Raw genomic sequence first — 24,808 nt, forward strand, 5'->3', positions numbered from 1 at the left:
AGAAGGGGACGACAGAGGATGAGATGGCTGGATGGCATCACTGACTCGATGGCTGTGAGTCTGAGTGAACTCTGGGAGTTGGTGATGGACAGGGAGGCCTGGCGTGCTGCGATTCATGGGGTCGCAAAGAGTCGGACACGACTGAGCGACTGATCTGATCTGAAACATACACATTTATATTCCATACCCCCTCAGAATTATTATACAAATTATCTCACAGAAGTATTATTCATCTGTGAATAAGAAGAATAAGTATTATTCTTTTCTCTCTTTTTTCTAGTCTTTACTTTAAAAAATTATCAGTATATCCTGAATATCACTCCAAATCAGTATGTAGAAAACTTCCTCTTTCTTTTTAACAACTGAATAGTACTATTATGTAGGGACTTTATTCAACCAGCTTCTTACTGATAGACATTTGATTGTTTCCACTTCTTTATACTATAAATAATGCCACAACGTGTTCAGTTTAGTTCAGTTTAGTCACTCAGTCGTGTCCGACTCTTTGTGACCCTATGAATCACAGAATGTCAGGCTTCCCTGTCCAACACCATCTCCCGGAGCCCACCCAAACTCATGTCCATTGAGTTGGTGATGCCATCCAACCATCTCATCCTCTGTCATCCCCTTCTCCTCCTGCCCTCAATCTTTCCCAGCATCAGGGTCTTTTCAAATGAGTCAGCTCTTCATATCAGCTGGCCAAAGTATTGGAGTTTCAGCTTCAACATCAGACCCTCCAGTGAACACCCAGGACTGATCTCCTTTAGGATGGACTGGTTGGATCTCCTTGCAGTCTAAGGAACTCTCAAGAGTCTCCTCCAACACCACAGTTCAAAAGCATCAATTCTTCGGCACTCTGCTTTCTTTATAGTCCAACTCTCACATCCATACATGACGACTGGAAAAACCATAGCCTTGACTAGACGGACCTTTGTTGGCAAAGTAATGTCTCTGCTTTTTAATATGCTGTCTACGTTGATCATAACTTTCCTTCCAAGGAATAAGCGTCTTTTAATTTCATTGTTGCAACCATCATCCGCAGTGATTTTGGAGCCCAGAAAAATAAAGTCAGCCACTGTTTCCACTGTTTACCAATCTGTTTGCCATGAAGTGATGGGACTGGATGCCATGATCTTAGTTTTCTGAATGTTGAGCTTTAAGCCAACTTTTTCACTCTCCTCTTTCACTTTCATCAAGAGGCCCTTATTCTTCTTCACTTTCTGCCATAAGGGTGGTGTGATCTCCATATCTGAGGTTATTAATATTTCTCCCGGCAATCTTGATTCCAGCTTGTGTTTCTTCCAACCCAGCGTTTCTCATGATGTACTCTGCATATAAGTTAAATAAGCAGGGTGACAATATACAGCCTTGAAGTACTCCTTTTCCTATTTGGAACCAGTCTGTTCTTCCTTGTCCAGTTCTAACTGTTGCTTCCTGACCTGCACATAGGTTTCTCAAGAGGCAAGTCAGGTGGTCTGGTATTTCCATCTCTTTCAGAATTTTCCAGTTTGTGGTGATCCACACAGTCAAAGGCTTTGGCATAGTCAATAAAGCAGAAATAGATGTTTTCTGGAACTCTCTTGCTTTTTCCATGATCCAGTGGATGTTGGCAGTTTGCTCTCTGGTTCCTCTGCCTTTTCTAAAACCAGTTTGAACATCTGGAATTTCACTGTTCACATATTGCTGAAGCCTGGCTTGGAGAATTTTGAGCATTACTTTATTAGCGTGTGACATGAGTGCAACTGTGCGTATAAGTAACTCTGTTCAAATATAATTTTGTATTTTCCAATCTAACTTTGGGATAAATCCGTAGAAATGGAATTGCTGATTGAAAGGAATAAAATGAATATGTAATTTTGTTATATACTGCCAGATTCCTTTCCATGGGCCTGAACAGTTTTGAATTCCCTTCAGTGATGCTTGATCCTATACAACTTTATCATCAGAACATGTGAATGAGCTTTGATTTGTTCTGTGGAGAGGTGGAAAAATCTGATAAGTTAGAGTTGGCATGCCAGTATCATTTCAATTTAATTTTTCTTATCATAAATGAAATTAAGCATCCTTTTATGTTCACATGTCATTTCATTTTCTCTTCTGTAAACTGGTCACCAGATATCTTTTTTTTTCTTTGATTTCCCTCGCCTCCTAGATTTTTAGGTCTTTGTATATTAGCCCTTTATTTAAGTTGCAAACACTTTCTCCCAGTTTGCAATTTGTCTTTTAATTTGCATTAACAAAAAAAAAAAAAAATTTTGGCAATTTTTAAATCTTTCCTTCTAGTGCTTCTGGTTTTTGAGTCACACACAGGAAGATTTCTCCCTCCACCCCGGGGTATAACCATGCTTTATTCTATCACTTCTATGACTTCATTTTTTCATATGCAGATCTTGACATATATGGAATTTTTTCTGGTATATAAGACAAGGATCTAATTTTATTTTAACTCCTAAATTATGAAGATGGACTATTACTTCAATCCTTTATGACCTGCATGTCTATTTTTCCTCAGGAATATTCTTCCAGAACAAATTTGCAATGCTGAAGAAGATGATGATTCAAATCTACAACATCTTCATCTTGAAAACAACTACATTAAAACAAGAGAAATACCATCCTATGCATTTTCATGCATAAGATCATATTCAAGTATTGTTCTTAAACCACAAAATATCAAATAATTCCGAGTTTTTCTTTGTCATTTGTAAATCATACTCATATATTTGTTTTAGTAGCATTTTCCTCAATAAGAGATATAATGTCATATTAATGTGTCATTATGCTAGTCAACCTGATTCACCAATGCACAGGACAACCAAACATATATCTACAAGGTTTAGTCTTTTAACAGTTTTAGTGAAACTTTCAGTTTCACACTCTAGAAAGAAGCCATCTTGTTGCAAACTTTTCTCACAAGAATAGGATGTTGTGAGCTGCTGAAGTAGACTGAGAGAAATCTGAAACTAAATATGACCTTTACAACAGACCACAGAATTTCTATTAGCTAAGAACTCCCTAAGTCTTTTAAAAAAGTATATATGCTATGGTTCAAGCCCAAGAAGTGGATAGCTGGAAAAAATAATAGGTAGAATTTATGAACTAATGTTCTGTTTATTATTCTGTTAAAGCAAAACTTTATTAATTTTCTATAAGTAATTAAGACCCTCTAATACAATTATTGATATAAATAAACTTAATCATTGGCTTAGCTTTAGTTCCTTCTATTAATTACATGAATAGAATTAAAATATAATTACTATAAAGTTAATTTCCTGATCTTGAGAACTATACTATGGTTAAATATGTGCTTATTAACATTAGGGAAAGCTGGGAGAAGGGTATATGTGAATTCTGTATGATTTTTTAATTTCTCTGTAAGTCTAAAAAGTTTAACAGTATTTTAAGATCACCCACCTCATGCGAAGAGTTGACTCATTGGAAAAGACTCTGATGCTGGGAGGGACTGGGGGCAGGAGGAGGAGGGGACGACAGAGGATGAGATGGCTGGATGGCATCACTGACTCAATGGATGTGAGTCTCAGTGAACTCCGGGAGTTGGTGATGGACAGGGAAGCCTGGCGTGCTGCGATTCATGGGGTCGCAAAGAGTCGGACAGGACTGAGCGACTGATCTGATCTGATCTGAAGATCACCCTCAGGATTATTTGCTCAAGATCAAAAGATTTATGGAAAGCAGTGGAGTTTGCTTAAAATATAAGTTAACTACCCTTGACTAAACCTTGTAAATATAAACCTAATGCATACATTTAAAAAACTTTTGCTCCTCTGGTCATTGTTAACATCTCTTGTCTTTGTCCTAATTTGCTCAAATGTATCTTTTTACTCAATACAACATAAAGCTATTAGTATTCATTATGTAGTAGATCCTAACAAAATCATATCATGTATTAAAATTTTCATTATATAATGACATCTTATCTTTATTTCTAAAATAATATTTAAAAGACACATATAGAAACCATGTTGATTTTTCTTGTTACTCTCAGTTTTGTACCTTGGAAAAACACCAGATTAGGTGTTTTTAATTAATTAAAACACTAGATTAATTTCTAGTCTTGGCCCCATTGGGCAGATTACTCTAATTTTTCAAACTTTAGTTATTTAATCTTTTAATAGTTCTCCCACAGTTCTCAGAGCCTTTCAGCCCCACTTCACAGGGCTGTTATGAGAACCAGAGAAGAATAAAAAGTATTTGAGAAGTGTGATATGCATAGTGAGTACACTTAATATTGCCAACCTTTCATATAAAATTGACAGTAAACAGCATATTCAGTCAAAGTTAATTATTACCCGGGCAGCTTTCAAGATGTAGAAGTTTGATTTATCCCATTTAAGATAATGTTATTTCTAAGCTCTCTTTCTTAACATATAGGCTTTTGAGATCACAAAATGAACAAGAATAATAATATGATACAAAATGTTAGAATCGAGCATCAAAGGCTTAAACCAGGTGGCTAAGAAGAGAAATAAAATCTTATGGAACAAAAAGTTCAGATTTATAACCAGTTTGGGTATGTAGAAGCATTACTAATTTAAATTGGCCAAGTTGAATGAAAGAGACAAATAATAAGATACAGGTATCTGTTTATCTTAACAAGAACCCTTGTGCTGTTTGAATGTAAATGCATCAATGTAAATGATTTAAAGAAACTTAAAAAATAAAAAATTACTGTTAGAGGGGACTCAAACCAAATAAAGTGAGTCAAAAGAATTAGCATCCTAGACAATAGAGATGAATACTGAAGTATTCTTGCATTAATTTGTCATTATGATTTTAATCAGCTGTGTCCCAGATGCTGTTTTAGAGAGAAAGGGATCAAGAGATCAGATGAGGTCTCTGCTCTCTGGGAATGTGTGGTGTTTTAGAGGCAATAAGCAGGAAATCAAACAGACAATCAAATCAACAAGTCAAGTATGATGAAATCAGCACAACAGGGTGGTGATGTAATAAAGTATGTTGGGGTCCCAAAGCCCCTGTGCCTAGGCCTAGGGGTATTCCCAGATTGTGGGTCTCTAGAGTGTGCAAATAACAAAAGTTGCAATAAGACATTGCAACCCCCAGGAGGCTTGGAGTAACACTAGACCCAGGCATGCACTGAGACTCTACTGTGCACTGAGAATTGGGAGAAGAATCTCTAGAAAGGTGAAAAATCAGAATGACTGATGGAAGCTTTGTTCTTAAGTTGGAAGATGCTTTTATATCTACTGATTATATAATTTAAAATATAAAATATATCTAGCACTGAAGTTGTTTGCTTTGAAACTTCATAATGCTCTGGATAGAAGCTTTAATTTCATTTTAGAAAAGTGATAAATGTCCATATAGCAAACACTGTTCATGATATATAATGTTTATATAATGTGTAACAAAGAGGTGTTCTGTTTGGCTTCAGAAGTATACTGTAATTACTAACACAGATGTACACTAAGGAAATCCTGGCCCAGTCATGGTCTGAAAATATTTAATAGTGTGTCATCTTTGCACATATGTACAGGAAATACTAACTATATTTTCAATTTTGAGATTTGGCTTTGTAGATTAAGGTATTTTGTAAAAAGCATTAAAGATATGATGTGGTTAAAGAAACTTATAGCCTAGAATTATAAGGAAGTAATTATACCAAGAATCAGGACATCTGGGTACCCATCTTGGTCTCCAGTAATTATGCAGTCATTTTACTTTTCTGAGATCACTTGATTCAATTACAAAATAGCATTCTTGGAACACATCAATGGTTTTCAAGCATGGCTCATCAGGAGTTCATGGTGCCCTGGGGAGGAAGCGTCCTTTAGAGAGGAAGTACACAGAGTCTGTGTACTCCCTGCAGACAAAACAGCTCTGCTACCATCAGAAAGGGTTAGCTGACACTGTTCCTGTCTGCCTCCCCAGCTCCCCTTATTTCTTGAAACCAATAGACAAGGTACTATATACATCACACATCAAGTTCTAAAAGTCATAAAGAACATTCAGCAAAGTCCCTGGTCCTTATCCTCTCCTCAGCTCCTCCTATACTTTCAGAGAACTTCACTGGAGAGCTTTGGCCTGAAGAAACATTTCTCAGTTACAAGGATTACAGCTGCCTGAACAGAGCCAACCTCTGGCTATGCCGGGATAAGGAAGCTTAGTAGCTGTGTCTGTTCCTTTGGACCTCCAGTGTCATAGTGGGGATCAGCCCTGAGCACCTCTGCCACAACCAAAGACTGCTGACCTCTGACCTAAAACACCCTGAAAGGCAGTTAGCGTGAGTGCATGTTCTATAGGATGGGGACAACATGGCAATGCTGCCACACACAGAGATTGGGATCACATCTTTGTCTCTGCCAGACTGTGTGACTCCCTGTGGAGCAGGCAGGTTAGAATGCCCACAGCACCCTAAGGGTGGATGTGTAGCATTTGGGAACAACAGGGAATATGTGACTGAGCCTGGACTTAACATGCATCTGCTGAATGCAGTCCTGAAAGTGGAAAGTCTGGACACCTGAGAGTGGGTAGGCGCACCCATAAATCTGGCGGGTGCTGCCAACAAGATTGAGAAGATACAACGCTGTCTCCTTGGGCTTTTATTGTCAAGTGACTCTACATACATCCCTCAGGAGTTGGCCTTGAGAGGTTAAAGTTAACTATTCCTAGGGATGACTTCTTCTATTAACATGGAAAACACCACCCACAACACGAGTTGAAATGTGCCTCTATCCCACATTGACACCACTAAGAGCAGAAAGGATGATCACCTCATTCACACAGAAGAATGTGATTATTCCAATAACTGTTCAAACTGTGTAGTCAAAACCTTTAAGTTCACTGGAAAGTGTTAATAAACTATAATACTTGTTTCAAGATATTTTTAGATTTGGTATGTGGAAATTTAGCCACAGATGATGGGTATATAGCTAAATTAGGATAAAATCCCAAATTTTTACTGGTGCCACAGTGTGCTACAGGCAAAAATGGTTTCCCTGAGTTGACAAATTTAGATCAGGAGTAACAAAGAAGTCTGTGGTATATATGGTATAGGAAATAACTAGCACTGAGTTGGGGGAGAAAAGATCCCTAGGCTTAAACTGGGGCTTGAAATTTGAATCAGTTGAGGGGGAAGGAATAACTGACTGAAACAAAGAGGCATGAGCCAAGCATAGTTGAGGTTCACCAGGGGAGGCGAGACCATACAGGAAATAAGAGGCTTGGGGTGGCCTGGAAGGCCCATAAGAGGAGACCATACTTACTGCAATGAGAAATATAGGACACCACCAAAAACCTCTGAAGAGAGGTGCATGGAAGTAATGAAGGGAAAAGAGCCACCACTCTGATAATCTAGAAACAGAATAAGAGGGACCCACTCAGTATAGGCGACAGGAGGAACAAGCAAAAACAGGGATAGGTACAACAGAGACTTTGAAAGAAGAAAAAAACCCCTACATTCTCATTGCTGTAGATTAAGTCTGAAGGCAAGCTTGCCATATTTGCCATTTTCTGAGGAGCTCGATCTCAGAAGGACACTATGAACCATCAAAAACTGAGAATATGCATGCATGCATGGTAAGTTGCTTCAGTTGTGTCCAACTCTTTGTGACCCTACGGACTGTAGCCGCCTGGCTCCTCTGTCCATGGGATTCTCCAGACAAGAATATTGGAATGTCTTGCCTTGCACTCCTCCAGGGGATCTTCCTGACCCAGGGATTGAACCTGTGTCTCCTGCATCATAAGCAGATTCTTTACCACTGAGCCACTGGGAAGTCCAATAGAGAATATATTAAGAATAAAATGAACTGATAGAAGGGAGGGGACACGTGCATACCTATGGCTGATTATGTTGATGTATGGCAGAAACCAATTCAAAATTGTAAAGCAATTATCCTCCAAATAAAAATAAATAAATTTTAAAAAATGAACTGATTGATTGTAAAAAGGAAGAGAAGAAAAGAAAAAACAAAAGGGAAGTAGTGATCTACCATGCAAGGGATACAAAGAAAAAAAGAAAAGGGATAGTGATCTATCAGACAAGAGATACAAAGAAGAGAAAAGCAGATAAAAAGGAGAACTGCTCTGAGTCTCAGTGATGCTGCTGAGAAACTTAGAGAAAGAGACAGTTTGGGTGAGAATATGCTGAAGTTTGGAGGTGTCATCATGGAATTTAGGCAGGAGGATGGGAATACACTCAGCTGGAGGGGAATCCAAAGGAAAGGTTACAATGAGGGGTGGATGAAGAGAAGGGCAGGAGAAGAACCCTAATGGGTACCAACTTTCAATTTCAAGGGGAATAAGTTTACTATATGGCTGCATCTGACTTGAGCCATATGATCTGACCTCAAGGAGCTTCCAAGGCACAAAGCAAGCTGTGCCTAGAAGCCCAGCTCTTCAGCAAGTGCCTCCTCCCTTCGGTACTTGGCATCTGTTCCGCCAACTTCCTGACAGACAGGTCTGGTTTTATGAGTTAGGTCTGCATTGATTATTTATTTGCATTATAGGATGTTGTACAGTAGATTGGTAGACGGTATACCATGTTTTCCTAAAAGATTGTAAAACTTAAAATAAGAGACAATTCATTTCTTGAATCCCTATATTCTGTGTATAGAGTAGGTACTAATATAATTGTTGATCCCTCAGTCTAAACGATCAGCTCATGAGTTGTCCAAAGTTGACATTAATACTATCCCTAAACAAAACAAAGAGAAATGTGCAAAATTTAAGGATTTTTAAAGGAAAAGTGATAAAGATTTATATACGGTCATATGATTAGTAAGGAATAACTTCTCTTATTAATATTTTCTGACATAGACATTATAAGGCAGAGTATATTTTATAAAAAAATAAGTCATGCTTTGACAACTGATTGTTTTCCATAACAGCAACACTGACAATGTTTTCCAAAGCCATCATTTAAACAACATGAATTACTAGGTTCATAGATGCTGACATAAAAGAATAAAATACTCAAGTTCTGCTGTTTAAGTGAAACCTCAAAGGACTGGGTAAACCCTCTATGATATCTATTTCACCTCTTTCCCTTATTTAGAAAACAGAAAGTGTCCTCATAGGAGAAGTATTTACAAATTGGTAATGACTGAATTATTCATTTGTCCATAGTTGAATATGAATTCAACTTAAAATTCAAAAACATTAAAAGCATTTTGGGGTTGCAAAGAGTTGCACACGACTGAGCAAGTAACACACACACATATGTATGAAAATAGATGTTTCTGGCCAACTCTAACCTATACCAGATGATTCCAGGGGGCTTTAAACCCTAGAAGTCTATGAAAAATGAAGTCCATCGCTTGCAATGAAAAAACAAGAATGAGTATCTTGGGTCTGAAACTGGAATCCTTTTTAGCTGTGGACATGATCAAGTTACTTAGACTCTGATTTCCAGTTTCCTTGCCCATGAAATTGAGGAGAATATCTGCCTACCAAGGCGTCTGTGAAGGTTAAATAAGGTGATGTCCACAAGAGTACTGAGCACAGGGTGGACGTCAGATGACTATCCATTCCCTCAAGGATAGGTGCTGGGAAACCAGAAGGTAGGAAAGTTCAGTGACTTATTCAAGGCTGCCAAGTCTTATAATATGGTAGATATTAATAATTTAAGGAAATGATTCCTTAGATTGTGATATATACTGGAAAAAGGAATGGGCCCATTACAGTAGAGCAGGGTCAGACACTGCTCTCTGTAGAGGGCTGGGCTCACGTGGGACGCTGCAGCCGCGTCAGGAGCTCTCTTGAGCTTGGTGGCCTTTGTGCTGTGTCACTGTATGCTCACATCCATTGCACAGAATAGAATGAAACCCGCTTAGAACGTGTTATATGTGCAGTGTGAAACCAGAACTCGAAGAAGCTAAACCATTTATTGTCATAGACAAGGGAGTAGATTAGAAGCAGATTTTAAAAAATCCTGATTATAGGAAAGAAAAGTAATTTTGACTTATAGGTGTGATTCACTATAATAACATAAAACCAAAAAAAAAAAAAAAAAAGAGAGAGAGAGAGAGAGAAACTGTATTTAAAATAGCCAAATGAGAAGACTACCTGATCAATAAACCTGTCCTGCAGATGGGTTTCTACATAGAGATAATCTGCAAGTGGGTCTACAGGGATATAGTAAGAGTCTGCGTGTAAGCCTTGGCCAGGTGTGGCATGCTCTGGGCAGATGGTTCTGGGGTGTTTAAGTATTTACTATTCTTGTGAACATCAGCTCTGATTAAACCTACTGCAACAGACCCAGAAGCATTGGTGAAAGACTTTTAGAGGAACTACAATCTATGTAAATAGTGTAGTTATGTGTTAGTGTACATTTCATCCTATAATGTCTTAAACAACACTTTGGCATATTATAACATATTACTTACATGCCTTTGCTTCAACATGCTGAACAGGAAGAGTTGAAACTATAAGTCACATTGAAATTTGGTCTGTCACACACTGTTATTGGCAAAGAGGTGAATATTTCTAATTAGATCAACAGAGCTTAGTGATTACACAACTAAAGAATAAATGGCATGATTATTTCTTCTTTGACATTATGTTTCCTTTTCTACAAGAAAATGGATTAAAAAAACTTACAGTCTAGCGTATTTTTCCCTTTGCACAAAATGTGAAGAATGTGAATCCACACAAGGGAAAGTAGACTGTATTAAAAATAACATGTGATTGCACTAAACACATATTAGTTTGGAAAAGAAAAGGAATACATCATGTTACTAGAATGTCATGGTGTGTTTCTAAGTAACAGAATCTTGTGGTCAAATAAACTTACATTAAACTAACAGCTTAATGTAAGATACAAGAAAATCTTTTTATAAATTGGAAACTGCTGAAAGTTCATTTGCTTTACGTAAGTTGAGAATTACATTCACAATTACCAAATTTATATATGAACTGCCTGAAATATTAATAGTGTGTGATACTCAGAATAAACAATGCATTGAAAACTGTAAATCTATTCTAGGTCAGTAGTTCTAAACTATTTGAAGAATGGACCTACCCTTTGAAGATATGATCGAAGCTCTGATGGCTCTTCAATGCAGAAAAATATACAAACACTTCGCATGTATCAACAGACTCATAAAACCCACCCTACATGTAGAATAAGACCTTAATTAACTTAAATTTTTCATGTAAATATTTTATTGCAGTTAAGGATAAATCAGAGTTAAACTTAATTTAAGGCAACTTATTTACCACAACTTATTCCCTTATTTCCCACAAATATTTAGCCTTTATTCCCCATTTAGCAATATTTTTAATGGTCATAGAAAAGTTGAAAGAATACAATGAACATCTATATATTTTCAGCTATATTCACCAATGAATATTTTGTCATCTTCATTCTATCTTTGTCACTCTTTCCACATTCATGTCTATACATATATATGTATTTGTGGGGTACAGGGGCTGGACCATTTGAATGTAAGTTGCAGATATAACATGTTGCCCCAGTGCTTCAATACGAATCTCCTAAGAACAAGGACATTTTCTTACATAACCATGAAACAATGACCACATTCTCTCACATTGTCAAACCCCAGAAATTTAATATTGATTCAGGATCAACATCCTGTCCATATTCAGAGTTCCCCAACTGTCCCAACTATGTCCAAATCGCTGTGTGTAGTGCAGATCTAATGGCTCAAGATCCAATCAGAGTTCGATTGCCTTAGTCTCTGGCAATCTAGAGCAGCAGCTGTCACTCTACGTTTTTCACTCCTTCACTTTATGAAGGGATTCTAAGCCAGCTGCCATGTAGAATGTCCCCTAATATACATTTGTCTCATTGTTTAGATTTAGGCAGAATACTTTTGGCAAGAATCCCACATAGTTGATATCATGTACTTCCTTTTGTATCACATCAAGAAGCACAAAATGTTGGGCTGGCCTGTAATTGGTGATGCTGAGACATTTGGTTAAGGTGGTATCTTCATCTCCTTGTAATTAAGAAATATCCTACAAAGTAAGACTTTAGGTCTGTGTGAACATCATGCCATCCAATAACTTTTCATTTAGTGGCTTTTAGCTCCTATTGAAGTTCTTTGCCGAAATCAGTGACTACATTGTAAGTTTCACAGTGGTGATTTTCTAATTCTATGGTTCCTCTGTACTCATTAGTTGGCATTCCTCTACAGAAGAAGCTGTGACCCTTTTGACCCTCTTTCCTTGTTACAATAAAAAGGACTTTGCATTTGATGTGTTATAATCCACTGCCACCCTTATTCTATGAGGTTCGCAAAGAGTCAGACATGACTGAGCGACTGAACTGAATTGAACTGAACTCAAACTATGCCTTTACACAAGCTTCTATGTACTGTTCACAAGTCCGCAGTAATCTCTGTGTGCTTTTGTGCCTGCTGGTATGATCTTTCAGGCATACCTTACAAATTCCCTGGTCCTGATCTGTTACTTGACATTTTTCTCAGGAGCCTTGCTCGTCCTAATGAAAAGTGGACCTTAGCAACACAGATTTGGAAGTTAGATGCACTCACTGTTTTCCAGTCTTCTCAGAGGAAAGTGGTAGAAAATTTATTTAAAAGAAAACCATTATTTATACTCATTCCTGAAAGCAAACTGACCTATGAAGCATTATCTGAAAATATTTGATACCCACATTTTTATAAATCCAACTCAATTCATTTAAAATGACTATTTATGGCATTAATTCATTTTTAGAGGAAAACATTAAACAGGATGATGGCAGTAGCTCAACTTGCAGGAAGTAGAAGTGAGTCCTTATAGCACTGGGTATAGAAGAATGGTAGGTGAGAGCCAGGGACCGGAAACCCATCTGAAGAAGACCACCACCGAGAGCTCACCCATTTGCTGGAATGACACAGAAATTCAGTGCAGTCTTTTCCAAATTGAACTTTTAAAATATGGTAAATCTGGCCTTTGATGTAAGTTTCCTGTTTTTTAAAAATAATACATGCTCTAAACAAACCACAGCTGTGGGCTCAAAACTGCCCATGGGTCATGACCTACTGTATAAAGTCAATTCATTATAAACCACAGAGCCTAATTCACCATGAGAGATGCTTGAACATTCAAAACAGCCCATGAAGTCATATCAAACCCAAGAATTCACTTCTTTCAGAAGTCTTTGGGAATACCTACTATATACAGAAATGGAATGGACGTAACAGAAGCAGAAGATATTAAGAAGAGGTGGCAAGAATACACAGAAGAACTATACAAAAGAGATCTTCACAACCCAGATAACCATCACGGTGTGATCATCCAGCTAGAGCCAGACATCCTGGAATGTGAAGTCAAGTGGGCCTTAGGAAGCATCACTATGAACAAAGCTAGTGGAGGTGATGGAATTCCAGTTGAGCTATTTCAAATCCTAAAAGATGATGCTGTGAAAGTGTCGCACTCAAAATGCCAGCAAATTTGGAAAAGTCAGCAGTGGCCACAGGACTGGAAAAGGTCAGTTTTCATTCCAATTCCTAAGAAAGGAAGTGCCAAAGAATGTTCAAACTACCACACAATTGCACTGATCTCACACGCTAGTAAAGTAATGCTCAAAACTCTCCAAGCCAGACTTCAACAGTATGTGAACCATGAACTTCCAGATGTTCAAGCCGGATTTGGAAAAGACAGAGGAACCAGATCAAATTGCCAACATCCGCTGGATCATTGAAAAAACAAGAGAACTCCAGAAAAACATCTATTTCTGCTTTATTGACTAAGCCAAAGCCTTTGACTGTGTAGACCACAACAAACTGTGGAAAATCCTGAAAGAGATGGGAATACCAGACCACCTGACCTGCCTCCTGAGAAATCTGTATGCAGGTCAAGAAGCAACAGTTAGAATAGGACATGAACAACAGACTGGTTCCAAATTGGGAAAGGGGTACATCATGGCTGTATATTGTCACCCTGCTTATTTCACTTATATGCAGAGTTCATCATGAGAAATGCCAGGCTGGATGAAACATAAGCTGGAATCAAGATTGCCAGGAGAAATATCAATAACCTCAGCTACACCACCCTTATGGCAGAAAGCAAAGAAGAACTAAAGAGCCTCTTGATGAAAGTGAAAGAGAAGAATGAAAAAGCTGGCTTAAAACTCAACATTCAGAAAACTAAGATCATGGCATCCGGTCCCATCACTTCATGGCAAATAGATATGGAAACAGTGAGAGACTTTAGTTTTTTGGGCTCCCAAATGACTGTAGATGGTGACTGCAGCCATGAAATTAAAAGATTCTTGCTTCTTGGAAGGAAAGCTATGACCAATCTATACAGCATACTAAAAAGCAGAGACATTACTTTGCCAACAAAGGTCCATCTAGACAAAGCTATGGTTTTTCCAGTAGTCATGTATGGATGTGAGAGCTGGACCATAAAAAAGGTGGAGCACCGAAGAACTGATGCTTTTGAAATGTGGTGTTGGAGAAGACTCTTGAGAGTCACTTGGACTGAAAGGAGATCCAACCAGTCCAAGGAAATCAGTCCTGAATACTCATTGGAAGGATCGATCCTGAAGTTGAAACTCCAATATTTTGGCCCCCTGATGAGAAGAACTGACTCACTGGAGAAGACCCTGTTGCTGGGAAAGATTGAAGGCAGGAGGAGAAGGGGATGACAGAGGATGAGATGGTTTGATGGCATCACCGACACAATGGACATGAGCTTGAGAAAGCTCCGGGAGTTGGTGATGGACAGGGCAGCCTGGCATGCTGTAGTCCATGGGGTCGAAAAGAGTTTGACACAACTGAGCGACTGAACTGAATAGAGCTATATACAAACTTGGTTATGCACAAATAAAATACATTATTTACATCTTAGTGTTTGATGGTCTAGAACATTCTTAAAGTAGGTATTTACAAGGCACATCCTCTCACATTCCTCAGGGCTTCCCTGACAATCCTCCACCCCATTTTGCCTTTTTTCACCGAGTTTAACACCATTCTTTGAATAAATGGATGACCAAAATCTTCCTTGTGATTACTACTATAAGAGACTGTTACACAATCCATTAAAATGTACTTAATGTAAAGGACCGTCTAGTTAAGGCTATGGTTTTTCCAATAGTCATGTATGATGTAAGAGTTGGACTATAAAGGAAGCTGAGCACAGAATTGATGCTTTTGAACTGTGGTGTTGGAGAAGATTCTTGAGAGTCCCTTGGACTGCAAGGAGATCCAACCAGTCCATCCTAAAGGAGATCAAGTCCTGGGTGTTCATTGGAAGGACTGATGTTGAAGCTGAAACTCCAATATTTTGGCCACCTGATGCAAAGAGCTGACTCATTTGAAAAGATCCTGATGTTGGGTAAGACTGAAAGCAGGAGGAGACAGGGAAAACAGAGGATGAGATGGCTGGATGGCATCACCGACTCGATGGACATGGTTTGGGTAAACTCCGGGAGTTGGTGACGGACAGGGAGGCCTGGCGTGCTGCGGTTCATGGGGTTGCAAAGAGTCGGACATGACTGAACGACTGAACTGAACTGAACTGAACTAACGTAAACAGAGGAGGAGACACAAGAGATCAGCTGACAAACATCATAAAACTCATTAATTCTAGTGATACTCAAGCTCAGGAAGGTGTCTCATGTGGCCACAATCAGCCCTACTCCTCACCCTTTGGAGTCTTAATTTTCATAAAATGATTTTTAAGGTCCTTTCCAGTACCCCAATCTGGAGAAGGGCATGCTACCCACTTCAATATTCTTGCCTGGAGAATCCCATGGACAGAGGAGTCTGGTGGGCTACAGTCCAAAGGGTCGCAAAGAGTCGGCACGACTGAAGCAACTGAATATACACATATACACACATGCAACCAATGCTTCTTTTCCTAAAATGTAAGTCAAGCGAGTAATGCTTTTCTAATTTTGAAACTTATCTTGTTTACAAGATAATAATGTGCAGATTATTCACAATTCCTAAAGACTATAAATAGTAATGCTAATTCTCCAATATTTAGACCAAGACAAATTTAGATAAGGCAAAACCCAAACAGTAAAAAACAGACATGTAGAAAAGAAATAGGTCCCCTTCAGAGGACCCTCATAGGAACCAAGAATGGAAGAAATTCTCCTCACAATACTTTAGGGAAGAGGAAGTAAACTGATGTGTCTAGAATGACAATGTGCAAAGGTGTGGAGAAAAAACTCCAGTTTATATCCAAACGGTGTGTCTGTGCATGCTGGGCTGTCTGTGTAGTTGTGAGGTAAATCTTCCCACTGGCAGCTCCAAGACTATGGCGAGGGGTTGTGGGCCCTGGGCTGTACTGCTAGTCACAGTGTCAGCAGAATAGGGTGAATAAGCCAAAAAGACCACTCACTTTTTGGCATTATACTTCAAGGCCTATTTCTTTGCCTAAGCCTCTGACTAAAGATCACATCATGTTGGAGGAAGACAAGCTCAGGGCTCACAAGTGGGGAGAGGAGAGAGGCTACAACATATCTTTAGAAAAACAATCTCACATGACGTGCCTCCCAGTTCTCTAGATAAGGTGGCAGAGCCCAGCTTAGAAGGGTGGTGGTGGGGCAGACGCCATGACTAAGAGGAGAGGTGAGGTGAGGAAAGGGTGGAAGAGTAACACGGGAGAGGGGCCCTGTGTGCACAGAGGCAAAGGGAGAGGGTGGGAAGCACATGTTCCCTGGCAATGAGAGGCTGCCACTCGGCCCCAGTCAAGTGTCACCATGCAATGTTATTATGTCTTTAAAAGAATGTACCTAATTAAAAAGATTTTATTGCTAAAAATGCTAACCGTCATCTGAGCCATCAGTAAAGTGTAGTAACAGCAAAGACCACTGACTGTAGGTCATCATAAGAAATATAATAACAACGGAAAAGTTTGCAGTATTGCAAAAATTACCAAAATGTGACAGAGACATGAAGTGAGCAAATGATATTGGAAACTATTGGCCAATAGTTTTGCTTGACACAGGGTTGCCTCAAACCTTCAGTTCGTGAAAAAACACAAAGAAAACACTAGATCTATGAAATGCAATGAAGTGAAGCACAAGAAGGTATGCTTATAATGAGAATAAGCAAACTATTGCTAACCACAATGACCCTGATGGATCTCTAAAACATAACACTGGATGAAGAAATCCAGGCTCAAAAGAGAATGCAATGTATGACCCATATACATGGAACGTTCAGGGAACTACAGTGTTGGAAGTCAGGCAGCGGCCTCCTCTGAAGACAGAGTGATTTGGAAGAGGGGTCTGGGAGTGCTGGAATTTCTTGATTAGGTGTTTGTGAAAACTAATTGAGCTGTACCAGTATGATGTTTATTTTTCTGGAATCTAAACTTTACCTCCAGTTAAAATTAAAAAAACAAAACATTGTGAAGGACACAGATTTCTGCCCAAGGAGCTTCCCATTTATGGTCGCTGCTTTGATGGAACTCAGGTTAATAAAATCCAGTTCAACCTTTACAATGTCCCAATTCATCAAGATAACAGACAAATGTTTTGAACTAAATATAACTGAATAAATACGGACATGAGCATTATAACCAAACAGGAGGCCTGCCAAACCTCAGGTGCTGTACCGAGGACAGGCCTAAAATTCTGCAGAGGGAGGTCCAGCATATGGAACTCTTTGATGTGAGGGCCACAGAAGGATATTTTATTTAACTGATGGCTGGCTGCCCTGTACAATGGAGGCACGGTACTCTTGCTATGGCTTGCTTCAACATGTGCCATTTCTCTGAGAATTGGGAACAAACAACAGTCAGATTTTCTTTGTGGGAGGAGAGAAGAAATTCTGCTAACTAGTATAAACACACTTTGCAAACAGGCCGGCCCCCAAATCTGCACATCATGAAGATGCTGGTTTGGTGTTACCTAGTACTGGTGAGTCTTTCTCACCAGACTTAGAAAAACGTCCTCTTGAAGAACGGTCTCTTAACTGATGTAAATTGGGCACTCTTTCAGGGTAACAGAGAATGTTGCTTTCCTGCTCCCACATCCTCCCTAAACTCTATGTGGTCATAGGTGATATTCTCTTGAAAAGTAAAGTCCAAGGAAGCATCACCTGTATCCTTGAGTCTATGTTTGTATCACAGTATAAAGGCTAGAAGGATTATATAGGGCCTGGTCTGCAGTTCCACTGACATGCCTATGGCAGGAGTAAAAGCTTTTAAAGACAATCTTGAGACATATGCTTGATGTAATAGCTTCAGTCATCAGAAGAAAATTAACAGCATGGCTCCTTTCTTAGGTACATCTGGAGACTGGGTTTATATTTCAATAATGTACTCTTTCAGTACCCCTTTCTAAAATTGATAAATATTTTGTTAGTCTATATAGAGTGAGTTTTAAATCCGTAATGTATAAGTATTCATTCATTTAAGAATTTCATAAAGTATTTTTCTTAATCAGGTATTTCTTGGATGACTTTGACTGTACTCTCAATGGCCAGTTGCCATGAATTATTAGACTCTTTTTTTTTTTTCTTCAGAATCTTCCAGTAGACGTCTAGAGTTTAGCTAGAAGTCTTGGCTATGATACAAACAGTGATGGAAAACACATGAGCAGTAACAAGTTTTAATCTCGCTTCTCAGTACTAACATGGGCTAATCTGTGGAAGCAGCTTATTCCAGTGTCACCCAGGGTGCAGCCACACCAGGCTCTGTGGAAGGGTGTTTTTCTTTTAAATGTAATACCTTCTCATATTTTCTTCTTAAATAGTAGCTGAGGACATTTACGTTATAGATTTGTAGTACATGGTGGAAAATTCTACTTTCAAGAGGACTTACTCTCTTCTTACAAGGTATGTTTTCATGTCTTTTTTTCATGCACTAGTGTACAATTATTTTAGTCAATACTAAGAGGACATTAATGTTATTAACATAAATGCCTGTAAATTATATAATATAAAGTTTATCTGTATAATTTCTTAAAAAACAGCACTTAGATACATATGTAATATTATTCTAGCTTTATGTTTTATATATAATGGATTTACTTTCAACATAACTGTGACTTCTTAAAACAGCTAGATGATAACCTGTCACTATGCTTTGCCATAAAAGTTAACATGGCTGATTTTTAAAATCATTTAAACAAATAGTGTATGAATATGTTCTTTTAAAAAATTATATTAATGATAAAAAAAGCTTGGGGATATTAAAAATACATTAAGTGAAAATAGTAAAAAAACTTCTTTCCAAAATGTGAAACTATGTTATTTTCTAAGGCATTTAAAAAATATGAGTTATTCAAATGTTTTTACTTATACATTTGAATATTCATGTTTTTCCTTGATAAATGTCTTCCTTATTCTTATGTAATGAAATGGCACTGGACAGTTAAAATGGAGATTCATATAAGTCTAAGAAAGAATATTTATTAGCAAACTTTAATAAGCTCTATATTCAATATGAAAGATTAGAGACTTCACAAAATCCAGTCAGAATGTAAAATAAAGATTTCCTTTATCCCCTCTCAAAGTAAATTCTTAAAAGATTAAACAATGTATTTGATATCCTACTCCCTCATAATCTAATAGAGCACAGTTTTCTTTCTTGTTCAATCTATTTGGAGGTGTGGCAGTCATAAACAATAGCCACATGGTATAGGATTAAGTTACAAAGAAATCTGAGGGAGTCTATATGTCTTTAAAAATAAAGACTTAAAAAATCCCACTAAGAATTGAGTTGTTTAAAAAAAAAAAAACATAAGCCCACACACACATAAAAGCATCTTGATGTTTTTAGTATTTAGAAAAATAGGATACTGGTGGAAAGAAGAGGGGATATGCAGTCCTCTGTTACAACTACTACATTAAAAAAGAATATTCAGATATCTGACCTGAGGTTTGAGACAGAATAGATTAACTTTATAAGCACAAGTTTTAAGGAAGCATAGGAAAAATTAGAAAAATGAAAAGGTAGGAGTTTTTTGTTTTTAAAAGCAGCTAGGTTGCTGGATGCATTGAAAAACTGATGAAGGACAAAACATATAAAGAGAAAAGCAGCCAGCAAGTTCTTCAATCAGCTGCTACTTATACTTTTGAGGTAAAGTTAATTATTTCTTTAAGGAAATCGTAGGCTTTAAAAGCATCTGTTTCCATGACCAAAAGGTACTGTGATTAAGTTTCCAAATGCATGTTTGGATGTTTGATTTAACTTGTTCACTTACAAGTACCTTGATTCCAGCTGAATTTAGTCTGGATTCCTTTTGTGAATACACAAAGAATGGTATATCACATTTATATACTGAAAACTATTATTGGTACATGTGAATTTATAGGAACATTTCAGCCAAGCGGATCTTTAAGGATAGGATTTAAAAGCACAGTGGCTTATTTTCCTAATAATAGTGTCTGAGAGGAAATACCATTTCACTTAGACAGATTTTCCATTCTAAGTTTGTGGAACATTTAAGCAGAAAATAGGAGCTTATGTAAATTCAGAAAGACACTTCTTAGCTACAATTCCAATCCTAAGAACTTGGCCAAACCTCTAGCCCCATTCTCTCCGAGGGGAGTCTGGTTACTGTCTGGAAGTCACTGTGAGAGTAAGACCCATTTAGAGAAGGCTAAGCAGAAGGGTGGACAATGCAGGAATGAGGAGGCCAGCTTCAGGTTCTTCCACTTTAAAAGAGGGCACGGTAGCAAAGTCTCAAAGGCCTCTCCTGGCTCTAATATGTAATGGCTTAGTAATAACAGCAGTAGCATTGAAATAATATTTCAAATACTACTCAGAGAAACCTGAAACCAAATTCAAAGCTTTCTATGAGTAGGAAACTCTGGCAAAACTGGTTTAAATCAGGGAAATACTGAGTTTTCTTGAGAACACGACATAAACACTTTAAAAGGTCTTAAAAATAACAATCTAAATACTGCCAAAACTAAACAAATAAGAGTTTGATCCATATTAATAAGCTCAAAATCTCAAAATAAGATAAAAAACTAAAAGGCGCATCATTTAAATGAGAAACAATATTCTCTACACTCCACACTGAATAGAAAAACACTACTGTTTGGTGTTCCCTCTTGGACATTCCAGTATTTTCCTACTGATAAAAAGTGCTTAACTAGAATAGGGAGAGATTTAGGGTCTATAATCACTTGTTTTTATCAAGGCTTTGTCATTTCAAATGAAGGGAATAACTGGTAAATTCCTCATGGAATCAAGGTTCTCCCGACTTCTCTTTTCAAGTAACCAGGATAAGAGAATGCAAAAAGATCCGATTAATTTCATATGACTAATAGGAGACAGAAGTAGCACAGAGAGAAGACTGTGACAGAAGATATTTTGGTCTCTATAAAGAATTTCCTATCAACCACAGATGGACAACAGTGGAACTGGATGTCTCTTGAGGAGGTGTGCTCCCTGAGTCCTCTCACTGGAGTCATGCAATCAGAGAGCGGACACGCCATCTGGTCCACAATGTTCTGGAGGAAACTTCAACACTGGGAGGGAGTTTCAACTAAATGACATTTTCTGCTTCGGCATGTCTCCTCTCTCACTCACAAGGGAAGGGTCCAGGAAGGCATGACAGGTGGCTGCCCCCACCAGCCAGCCAAAGGAAAGCTTCCCAACTACCACAGAGGAGCCACTGCCTCATCTAGCAAGCCAGAGTTGCCATCTCATCCAAGGCAGGGAGGAGCTTATGTAGCTCATCAGTATAAGAAGAGAGGAAAGGAAACTGATTGATGCCCCTTCTGACTCTGCAAGTAGGCTGATCAAAAGCCCACTGGGAGAGACATAGAAGAGAAACAAGCCCCCCCGCCCCACTTCATGCCTGGCTTCCTTCCTCTCCTTCACCTGTACACCACCCTTCTGTGCATCCTTCACACCAGTGTCCCTCTAAGTCTGTCACAACTGCCTTTCTCTTCCTCATCCCAGCCTGCATCCCACTCCAGGGCTCTTCTATGTCACAGGGAAACATGAGTGCAGCAGGAAATCGGGTTTGCAGGAATGAAGGCAAGTTCTTGGCCTGCTGCCAGGTTACAGGGAAAGGCCAAGATGTGGTATGGCTTCCCACTTTGGATCTCTAACATATTCCTCTTGTTACATGTATTTTTTAAAAAAGTTTTCTGGCTTTCTTAGGTCTATATTTCTAGGATATTATATGTTAGATTTTTCTGGTTTAGACAGGGAAACTACAACCTATTTATCTCTAAGCTTCTACCAAAAAACCCCACAAAAACCAAAAACCAATGGAACTCAAACAACCAATTAACTCAAAAATAACCTTATGAAAATTCTCTGCCTCCCATGGACCAGAGTAAATAGTGCTAGTCCTACCAAAAACTGTAGCTCCAAACTATTTTGAAGCATTTTTGGTTGACTTTTGAGGGGGTAGTATATGGGAAACCTTTAACTGTACTGTCTAATGCTATAGAAGTGGTAAGAAAAGGCAAAAGTACATGGAGGACCAGAGCAAAGACAATTTTGTTGCAGACTGCTATTTAAAATATTTAAAAAGCAAAATAATAATTTACAAAATATGCACCATAGACAAGAAAATAACCTTTAACTCATAATCCCACTATCCCTTTTATTAGGTTTGTATATTCTATTTCAACCATTTTTTTGTGTATGTATATTTTATTGACATCTTTATTTCTATTGGTCTTAAACAGTAAACTGAAGGTTATGAGGAACACAGAGACTTATGGTGAAGAATTTTACTTTCAGAGTCTGTGAACCACACACGTGGAGATTCTTCCAAAACATTAGAGTCACAGTGTACACAGCTGACACTGATCACCTGCAGTTTAGTTCTATTTACTAACTTGAGCATTTATTTTTTACTTTTTCTATTAGTGCACCTGCCATTTAAGCATTCACTTTTACAATAATTCCACACTTACCTCAGAGTAGGGGATTAGAAGGTATGTTTTTGCTTTTTGAGCAAGGAAGTGTGGGAGAAGTGCATAGGGAGAGACACATCCATTGAAAGCATCCAAATACGTTCTACTTCATGGATTCTGCATCTGTGCCTAGTACATAGCGCGTGCTGATAAATGCCCAACGAAAAACTTCAGCAACCTCAAAGAAAGCTAGAGACAGGACATCAAATGACATTTAATTCTTCGCCACCACTAACTTCTCCACCAGGGTCAAACAAGGCTGGGGCAGCTATGGACCTAGAAGATAAAGCTGCAATGCAGAACAATCTTAAAGAATAAATTGGTACTAGGGACAAGCTTTGGTTTTGATAAGGACCAAAAGCTAAATTAGCTCAAGAATGAGAATTTTAGAAATCAAGACAAGGCAGGGCACCAAGCGTTAAGGAACCAGGAACCACAAATAAACCTGTGGTCAAGAAACATAATGGAGCAAAGTTAGGCAGGCAGCCAAGAAGCAGAAATGATGTGCCAAAAAATGATGTTGGAAATGAAGCCCAGTTGACCATAATCAGGTGCCGGTGCCAGGATTCCAGGGTGACTGGAAGGTAACCTGCTGACAGAAGCTGCTGGGCCGTGAGTTGCCAGCACAATTTCTCTCTGTACTATACAAATCTGACTGCCAAACCACCCCCATTTCCACCCTCTGAAAGCTCTGAGTGCACTCCTTTATGCAGAGATGTATACTGGATAGCAATGTGTGGACTGGCTGGAAAGGAAGAGGTGACAGAAGCCATTAGCTAAAAGAAGATAAAAGAGAGTGCTCCTGTGTGGGTTGTAGCAGAAGATGCAAGGATGGGTCAGAACACATGATCTCTAACTCAAGTTCTAGTTCAATTTGGTCATGTGGCCTTGGGGAAGCCACTGAAGCTCTTTGTTCTTCCTATTCCTCCTGATTAATCTGAGAGACGTATCTAGAATAAACTGAATTGACAATTCCACAAGGCAGTGCAGAGATGGGAGGGCAGAACTGTTGTTCCTGGAGTGGGATTCAGAATAAGGTTATAAAAATAAAAAACTTTTTACTGTTCTGTGCCCTATATTCTCCCTTACCTAGCACAACTGAGTGTGAGTTATCATAGGGAAATCTGACAAGGCTGGTGATGTCCACTGGGCAAAATGTGCATATTGCCATATAGATTTCTAAGAGTTAAATAATATTAATTATCAGGTTAATCACTGATGACAGTAGGGTTTTTTAAAAAAATCTTCCTCTGATGATTAAAACGTATATACATATATATGAATATTTTAATTAAATTAGTTAATTCATTTCTGATTTTCAAGTCCAGAAATAGCAAGGTGGTGGAGAGACATTAAACCTAATTTCTGGAGAATTGTAAGAAGCTGGCATAATTCAAGGATCCAGGGAGCCAGGTCTTCCTGAGGTTGGGTCAATTCTAAGTGACTCTAGAAGTCCTTTGTGACTAAGGCGCTGTCTGACGCTCAGGCATAGCAGCCCAACCACACTGTTGGGTGACTCGGCTGCGTGTGGACTACCCCCTGCCAGGCTACAGCCTCACCAATGGATTTATGTGCGGCTAACTGAATGCCCCAAAGGGAAGACAGGCATAAGTCTGTTTTAGATGATATCATAATGGTTTTACTTTTTGAAAATTAACCAAAAAAACCATATGTTTCACAGTTCATAGTTAAGAAACCACGATATATAAACATACCTGTGGGAAGATCTGCCATCATATGACAATAAACCCTCAGAAGTTTCTCACTTGTGCATTCCAGCTCTGTGTGGGCTTTAGAAAAATGCAAATGATAGCACCCCCACCTCCGAAAAACTAAACAAAAGGAAACTCAGTGGAATGATGAGTTGAGAAAGAATAGCCTGGACATCAGATGTTTTGGATAATGGAACAGATTGGAAGGAAGAAATCCAGTAACACTATGGAAAAAGTAACTAACTCTGAGAATGAGGCTAGGGAGGCTGGTGGGATAGAAGTTAAAGAAAACTTCCAGAT

The 24,808-nt window shown here is 38.4% G+C and overlaps 3 protein-coding genes across 4 annotated transcripts in view; 2 read left to right on the forward strand and 1 right to left on the reverse strand.

The window, feature by feature from the left end:
* The window catches only part of ECM2 (extracellular matrix protein 2, female organ and adipocyte specific), a 43,665-nt gene extending 38,201 nt beyond the window's left edge, over positions 1–5,464 (forward strand). For both annotated transcript variants that reach the window (XM_010835986.1, XM_010835987.1), the window contains exon 10: positions 2,513–5,464. In XM_010835986.1, the coding sequence (XP_010834288.1) occupies positions 2,513–2,681 (169 nt within the window). In that variant the 3' untranslated portion in view covers positions 2,682–5,464. The remainder of the gene's footprint in view (positions 1–2,512) is intronic.
* The window catches only part of CENPP (centromere protein P), a 233,056-nt gene that overhangs the window by 76,263 nt on the left and 131,985 nt on the right, over positions 1–24,808 (reverse strand). The window lies entirely within an intron of this gene.
* Positions 18,466–24,808, forward strand: part of ASPN (asporin) — a 25,952-nt gene continuing 19,609 nt past the window's right edge. The window contains exon 1 of the mRNA XM_010835985.1: positions 18,466–18,743. The gene's annotated coding sequence lies outside the window, so the exon portion shown is untranslated. The remainder of the gene's footprint in view (positions 18,744–24,808) is intronic.

This window comes from Bison bison, unplaced genomic scaffold (assembly GCF_000754665.1).
Source record: "Bison bison bison isolate TAMUID 2011002044 unplaced genomic scaffold, Bison_UMD1.0 scf7180017864057, whole genome shotgun sequence".
Classification (NCBI taxonomy): domain Eukaryota; kingdom Metazoa; phylum Chordata; class Mammalia; order Artiodactyla; family Bovidae; genus Bison; species Bison bison.